General features: G+C 54.4%; 1 protein-coding gene across 1 annotated transcript in view; it reads right to left on the bottom strand.

Moving 5' to 3' along the window:
* Positions 1-5,486: 5,486 nt before the first annotated feature.
* MLH1 (mutL homolog 1) overlaps positions 5,487-8,085 on the bottom strand; it is a 50,676-nt gene continuing 48,077 nt past the window's right edge. The window contains exons 17-19 of the mRNA XM_020979549.2: positions 7,604-7,696; positions 7,004-7,117; positions 5,487-5,822 (exon numbers count right to left, since the gene is read on the bottom strand). Of these exons, the coding sequence (XP_020835208.1) occupies positions 5,655-5,822; positions 7,004-7,117; positions 7,604-7,696 (375 nt within the window). The 3' untranslated portion in view covers positions 5,487-5,654. The remainder of the gene's footprint in view (positions 5,823-7,003; positions 7,118-7,603; positions 7,697-8,085) is intronic.

Here is an 8,085-nt window from a genome sequence, read left to right as displayed (position 1 = left end):
TCAGTTTAACGAGACGTTTAAGGGACAATCATCTTGATTTCCATGTACACGTGGCTACTGTAAGAATCACTGATTTTTAAACTTCAGCTCCTGGAGCCTTGGGCGTGGGTCGCCAAAGGACGAAAACCTTTTGCCTTGAGCTGTTCCTATGGCCAATGTAACAGCTGCTGTCAGAGCTCCTCCCAAACTGCCCTAGAACAGCCATCGTGTATTTAGGTAGAATTAATGAGCTCGTTTTTAATGAACGAGTAAAGGTTGGAACATTCAGTCCCACGTTTTGTGAGTACTTCTCATGTGCAAGGCTCTCACTGGATAAAAACAAGTCTGTGCCGTCACAGAATTTAAAATCCAGTTGGTGAAGGGAAGGTGTGAAATGTACACAAATGTGATAGGAAATGATCTACTGCTTTAGCAGGGTTAGAATGGTCTGAGAGAACGAAGGATGGCGGAATCCCAGATTTCAGGAGGCAGACTTGGGGAAACTCCACGGAGTCGCATCTATACCAGGAACGTGGGAAGGAGTCGTTATGGGAACTAAGTCTGGGAAGAAAGTGGGTTGCAGCCGGGTTGCTGAGGCCGAGAATGTCAAGCTAAGGAGCTTTTCATTGCAGGAGGGGAGCTGCCAGTGGTTTTGGGGAAAGTTGGGAGGCTGTGCTAACTTCTTCAGGGGCCAGCATCAACAGGAGTAAGGAAGCCGGAAGGGGAAAAGTGCTTAGCACCGAGTAGGTTTCATCTGCGGTGCTGGTACCAGTGGGCGGCTGGAGATGGAGGGTGAGTCCGAGAAGTTATGTGGACCTGTCTGCTTAGAGGTGTCAGTTAACGGCCATCGGGGTGGAGGAGACGACCAAGAGAAAGCATGATGAGAAGAGGGCCAGGGAGGAAAGGGTGGAAGGGGATTGATTGGGGAGCCATCAGGGTGAGAGAACTCGGGGTCACTGAGGTAGGGGACTTAGAGGTCCCTAAATCCAGCCACTGGTGACCACAGAGAGTGGGGTCCTGGTGGCATGCTAGGACAGAGTCCACACCACAGAAGGGTTCAGTAATGAAGGAGGGAAAGGGGAGGGAAGGTATGCCCTTCTAGGGTTAGCAGCGGGGAAGAAGCACTGTTGAAAGTAGTGTCCCACGGTATGGTGCTGGCCTTGGAGTCCAGCCTCCCAAGTTCAGACCCCATGCTTACTAGCTTTCTGGTCCTGGGTAAGTCACGTAAGACCTACAATTCAGGAAATCCTTTTTCTCCAAATCACCTACCATGTGATCGACACGGGGAACAAGGACAAAAATTATCCCTGCCCTCAAGGAGCATACGCTCTAGTGGGCACAAGTCAGGAAATACAGTGTAATTTCCAGGAGGGAGCATTTAAAACGGGGGGAGTAAGAAAAAAAGACCCAAGAGTAAACGGCACCTGAGGGTCTAGAGGAAGGCGTGGGGTCTCAAGGATGCAAAGGAGGGAGGATGACGGGCTGTGTACGGGGAGGAGCCAGCAGGCTCTTCCAGCCAGAGATCCAGTGAGCACGAGCCAGCTGGCCACGTGACCTTTGAATATGCTTGGAGAGGAGCCACTGAAGACATTCACAGGAGAAATACGGTCAAGTTTGGACGTTCAGGGTAATTTGGCTGCTGCGAGAAGGCCAGACTGCAGAGGGATGAGGCTGGAGGCAGAGAGGCCGACTTGGACGCTAGTACAGATGCCCAGGTGATGACAGGTTAGGGAGAGGGCCGTGTGCGCAGAGGCGAGGAGGAGCAATGGGGGCCAAAGCTATCAACGTGGGCGGCCGGAAAGGTGGTGGTGCCGTCCGTGGGAGCCGGTGAGTTCGGTGGAGGGATGCACTCGTAGGGAAAGAAGAGGATCTGGTCAGAAGATGTCACGTCTGAGGAGTCTTTGGTTCAACCAGGTACAAGACGGTGGGGGGCAGTTTGCAATGTGCCAGGAGGGAGAGAAAGCCAGTTAGTCACCTTCAGAGAAAGAAGCGTAGCTGATGAGATCAAGAAGAGCCGATAGAGGGAGGATCTGTGGTGAGCAGGTGGGAAGAGAAACCAGCAGAATAGGCCAAGGAGATCTCACGCAGGAGGAAAGCCCAAGGGTGGTGTACAGGGAAATGGCACGGTCAACAGTGCTAAAGGCTGGAGAGAGGCCAAAAAGGATAGACTGAAAAGGCCACACAGTATTTAGCAGTCGAGATCTCTGGGAATCTTGGAGAGAGCTAACGTGCAAAGTGGACGATTTCCAAGCCTGTTACTCCATCTAATATGAGGCCCAGGCATTTCCACTGACTTCCTCACTGGGAACTCTACAATGAAATCACAGGTCTGGATCTTGTCCTTCCCCATGTCCCCGTCCCTCTACGAACCCAACACAATCTCGCACTATCTCCCTGCTAGCAACAGTGTGAGAAAAGCACTCAGTAAGGCTTTAGGAGGGGTTCTCAAAGATGAAAGCTAGGGGATGTTGGTGAAGTAAGAGTCCCCCTAAGAAGAGGTTAGATTTGCAAAGAGAAGGGCATTGCCTCCCCCAGTGAGAATGCAGGATGAGATGCTCTCCATCTGTGAAGCATCACCTTTGTGGACTCCCAGAGGGTCCCCGTTCCAACAAAGCCAACATCCAAGGTCATCCAGCCCCTCTTTGAAGATAGACAATGAGGGTAGGGACTCTTTCTACTTACGTCGCGAAGCCCAGATGTGCCTCTTCGCAACTCCAGTCAATGTGCCCGTCAACCAGCATTTGTTGAGGGCATACTAGGGGTACAAACCCCAAAGCAAAGTAGCCCCTCCCCTCAATTTATGCTCTATCTAATCAGTGGACATGGCCTTGACACAATCAGGTACATGCAACATTCTGTGTAAGGTCCCAGGTAACTGGAGGGAAGGGTCCTGCAGCTGGGGAGACCAGACATGGCTTCCAGACATGGATGTTCGAGCTGAATTATGGACTTTGCTGGCGAAGTCAGTCAATGTGCAAGGATATGAGGGTATACGAGGTGAGTTTGGGGGAGAGGCATTGGCTGCTGGGGTCGGGGGGGGGGATTCAGGAAAGGCTTCACGCAAGTGGAGCGTAACCTGAGCTTTGAAGGCAATAAAGAATTCTGAAGGGTGAAAAGAAGGCAGCAAATTTCAGGAGGGGACAGGGCAGGGAAATGCCTCTGGGACGAAGCGTTGAATGTGAGGAGAGGCCAGAATGTAAAGCGTGTGAAGGGGAATCCTGTGCAATGGGCTGCAGAGGTTGGCCGGAGCCAGCTGGGAAGGGCTTTAGTGCCTGTACTTGGTCCTAGACCAGGAGGGAGACGCAGAGCATAATGCCAGGGTCACAAAAGCGGGGACACAAGATGAATCCTGTTCTGGGCCAGGTGCTGGGGATGTGAGGACCGAAGAGGAATCAATCCCTGGGCAGGAGGAGCTTAACAGGAGTGGGGGCGCAGGGAGACAAACACATGGAGAAAGAGTAGTGATACAGAAGGTAGTCTGCGGAGGCCGCCAGCATTGGAGGGGGTCAGGGAAGACTGCATGCAAAAGATGGCGCCTGACCTGCATGGTAAAGAAGGGCCCTAGGAGGGCCAGACACGGGACACTGCGGGAAAAGGCCAATTGCTGTGGCAGGGGACACGGGGTGGGGCCACATCAAGAAGGGCTTTCAAGAAGACTGTCGGGTGACATGACACGTTAACCCTGAGCCAAGCGGGAGCCACGAGGCCCTACTTGGGCAGCTGAGGCAGCACAGACCAGAGGGAGAGACTCGAGTCGGGGAGACTGTTCCCCAGGGATTGTTGGCACGAGGGTACCGAGATCAGAGAGTGGCTGAGATCTAATGCGGGAGGATTCACTTCAGTAGGCAGAGGTGGAGCTTCGAGAGGGGGGAATCCTCCAGGCAGTCAGTAATCATTTATTGAAGCCCTACTGTGTGCCGGGCAAGCGCTGAGGATGCAAAGGAGGACAGAAACCATCCCTGTCCTCCAGGGCCTCCCAGGCATGGAGAGGGCCCGTCGATCACCAGCTCTGTGCAAGGAAACAGCAGATAGAAGGATCGCCTAGGAGGCGGCACTAAGTTGGAGTCAGGTGGGAGGTCCTGGGTGAGTGAGCCTGCCGAGTCGGGAAGGGCTCCTGATCTGGGACTTCCCTCTGTGTTTCTCTGAAACGGTCCCGTCTGTTGTTTCCCATCACACTCAGACTGCCACGACCTGAGCTGTCCCCACTGAGGGGCACCCCTTAGTTGGCAGGTCTTTGCAGCTACGAAGAGGCACCTTCTTTTTAAGAGCCGCACTGATCATTTGAATTTCTGCGCAGCTTTTTCCTGTTTTCCCTCTGGAATCTCATTCTTGAGCCGTTCTCCCTCCTTAGACAAGGGCCCCTGTGGGATGCTGGCTCGTGAGATGTCAGGGTGCATGCCTCCATCTTGCTCTTTCTCTCCTCTCCTCCTAATTCTAGGAAGCCAGAGTTCCATCATCTCTGCCCTAGAAACCAGTTCTATTAGTGAAAATCAGATACAGAACAGAGTCTACCCTTGCTGGCTCCTCTGACTTTTTAAGAATGAAAGTCAGTGAAGAAGTTTATTGACTCCACTTTTGTCACGTCTGGATGACTGAAGTCCTCCACTGCTGCTATATCATTTGTAATAGGCTTACAGTGTTTTCTGAACATCTTATCTATTTCTTCCTTCTGTCCAGGTGGTCCACAGTCTATTCCGATGACAAATAGCTTGTGCCTTCCTCCACCCACCTTCACCCTACCTGTGGTTAAAATTATCCGCGGCTGGGGAAACGATAACACAAAGTACAGAATGTGGAGATTTTCTCCAAAATAAAATTGCGAGGTAGAGGCGTGAGCCAGTGGGAAACATTCTTTGCAGTCCGGCTGTGGCGCTGAGCCACAGACTTAGGCACCCAGAGCCGTGGAGGGCTCCTTCCCACGGGCATCATTTGTATCCTCCTTATCACACCCACGCCCTACTCCCCATCAGACTCTAAGCTTCTGGGGGGCCACAGCATGTACTGCAGGGCCTGACCCAAACCAGGGGATGAATAAATGCTCATCCAACTGAGTGCCTTTGATGAGCAGCCGAACCAGCTGGAGGCAGGGAGAGAGCGCTTCGTCAGCTCTGTGCCCCAGATAGTAAAAGTCCCCCATATTTTCTAGGATTCCAGCCAGGAACCCCCCATTGTTCTCTTCTACGGGAGCCGCCGTTGGCGATGGTCTCATCATCTTTAGAGAAAAGCGTAACGTTCTAGCTGAGACCAGGGGCCCTCCTCGCCACCTCACCCCCACCCCAGCCCGCACCTGACAGTGGCCGCTGACTCTGCCAGGCATCACGATACACTCCCCTTCTCACCCCCGTCCCACCCCGCCACATGTTTGGCTTTCCTGCCCTCTCTGGCAAAGGGGCTTCCCACGGCACGGCTCGTCTGGCGGTCCACCGCATCGCCAGCATCCCCCGGCTCCGAGCAGAGTCGGCGCCTTGCAGACACCCAGCGTCTCCTGGATTGAGCTGAACCACAGATACCAAACAACAATTTATTTCCAGCATTTGGGGCCGCTCTACGGGGGGGACAGGAAAGGGTGACATGTTGCAGTGACCAGCACTTAACCGCGCCTCGGCTCTGAGATCGCTGACCAGTCACTGCGAGGGCTGCACGGGCATTCCTAAGCTATTTCCAAGTGACACTCTTCAGCACCTCTCAAACACTTTATAGAGATCTGGCAGATTGGCGAGCTGCAGGATGCTCCCGTCCTCGGAGAAATGCTGAGGAGGTGAGAGGTGTGACCGGAAGGCTTTGTACAGCACGTGCTCCACTGTCCACTTCCAGGAGACTGAAGTGGATTCACACTCTTCGCTCTGAAAAAAGAGGTTGTATGTGACTGAAAGGGCTCCCACACCTGGCCTGGCATATGCCGAAGACGGGCAGGCTGGATGACCCGATGCTCTTTCCTGCCCAGGGTCCCCTGTGGGCATGCACACTACCCACCCAGTCACCGGCAACACCATGGCCCGCAAGGATGGGGGAGGGGGGGTTCCTAAAAAAGAATCGCCCTGTCGTAACCTCTCAGGACTGACAGGCGCCCTCTCCCCGACTCCCAAGCTCTTCTGTAGCTGATGGGGATGACCACGTCTGGGGGATGGAGCAAGCATTCAGACACAAGCTGGTCAGTCCCGAGGGGCCCTGAAGTGCCCCGACACTGAAGCGAGCTTCAAGGGGATCCCCCGGGGCCACGAGAGCTCTGGGTGGCCTCCTGGCTCCCTGCGGAAGCTCCCGCCCGTGACCCCCCGAGATCCTCACATTCCTGTGTCCTGCCCCGCTGCCTTAGAACTGAAGCTCCTTCTGAATGACTAGTACTTATCCTCAACTATCTCTGACTACCGCAATACAGACTAAAAGCACGTTTCAGGATCAGACAAGCACAAATTACTTTTTCCCTAGAAAAACTGTGAGCCAAGGGGGCTGTGGCGACCTGCCCGCGTCTGCCAGAAAACCAAGAAGCTCCGACGTCACCGTGGGCAATATCTGCATTGCCTCCTCTTCCCTGGGGAATCGCCGGCTACGTGGGCTCTCCTCTCTCTAGACTGTAGTAAGGTACACCGATGAGGCTGGAGAAGCGGCAAAACCTGCTTCGGCTTCCAGCCTCATCCTCAAACAGCCTGGCATTTCCTTAGCCCCAAACTCGGTCAGCTCTCTGACCAGAGGCACAGGCATGTCTTGGCTGCCTGGCCTTCGGCGGCTGGTTACTGCTGCTTTTCAGAGGACTGGAATTCCCAGGAGGACCCTGGGCCCACGGACTCCACAAGTGGGGAAAGCCTCTGAGAAGCCTGCTTCCATCTGAACCCCATAAACGCACCCCCCATTTCTCACGCTGAAAAGTCAGGTTCGCTACGGCTAACGCTCTCGGAAGCTGTGCTTAGAACCAGCAGAAGAGCTAAAGCTAAGGAAGAAGCCCCAGATTCTTGTGCATTACACACTGCCCCTTGGTACCACAGCAGGGGCACCTGGTCACTCTGCAGTCAAGGCAGGGGTCACTGACCTCTTGGCCAGAGAGAGTGGACTCCTCCACTATGTACTGCTTCCTGATGGAGTAAAACATGGCACACTCTTTACTGAGGCTTTGAAAACATTCCTTTTCTTCATCCCAGTTTACCTGTCAGAGAGAGACAGAGAGAAGCTAATTGGGAGCAACTGAGGACTGATCAAAACATGGTTGTGTGAGTTTAGAGCGGCTCCAAACAAATGCAGGATAGGGAAAGTTGCTGTCAGCAGCTGGGAGCTCCAGCCCCAACCATCCCTGACCCTCCCTCGGATCTGGGGTTTCCTCTGGGACTCAGATACACGGCTGCCCAATCCAGGCCCTTCCCAGCCTCCCTGGCTCTGGCCACACTTCTCAGACCATCCCTAACCACGCCCGGTGGCCACCTCTCACGGACCCTCCCGAAGGAGCCTTCTGCACTCGGCTTTTACTCTTCCAGGTCAGGGTTGTGGGGGCCCTGCGGCATTTCCCTCCCAGCTTCGCTTCCCCCAGGACAGGCTAGATTTCTCCCACGGCCAACTCAGGGGGCTTTCTTCTCCCCTGTCACTCCTGCCTGGATTTGGCATTAAACGGCCCGAGGGTGGTACAGCAGCAGCTTACCTCAGTGGCTAATCGAAGAATGAACATGGGAAGCCCCTCTAACGGGGGGACGTAGCTGTCGATCAGAAGAGGCAATCCCATCAGGTTTCCTTCCTGCCAGGGAGACACAGAGGTAAAAGAAGATCCCACCAAAACCAAAGCCTCCACCCTACTGCCGTGCCCCTGCAAGAGCACCGGAAGACTGGGCTCTGGGCCCAGCCGGAAGCACGCCGTGCCCAGACTCCCATGTCTCAGCAATTTCCTCTAGTCCCTGCCTAGGCAGCGGCCACACTTTGTAAAGGAGCGCACACGGCCTATTTCAAGCAGGGAGGAGGGCTGCCTCAGTGATGCTTTTGGCCTGACATCACCTGTCCACCCTCTTTGTCCACTCCCAACTAAAACACACAAATCACTCCTCTAGATGAGCCACAGAGGCCAGAGGGAAGAGGTGCTGAGGCCCGCAGGACGCCCGCAAGCCTCCTTCCTCGGTGCACTTCAGGGGC

Source organism: Phascolarctos cinereus, unplaced genomic scaffold (assembly GCF_003287225.1).
Source record: "Phascolarctos cinereus isolate Bilbo 61053 unplaced genomic scaffold, phaCin_HiC Scaffold_4;HRSCAF=312, whole genome shotgun sequence".
In the NCBI taxonomy this organism is placed as follows: Eukaryota; Metazoa; Chordata; class Mammalia; order Diprotodontia; family Phascolarctidae; genus Phascolarctos; species Phascolarctos cinereus.
Note: the sequence above shows the minus strand (reverse complement) of the source record. Positions and strands in the feature narration are given on the sequence as shown.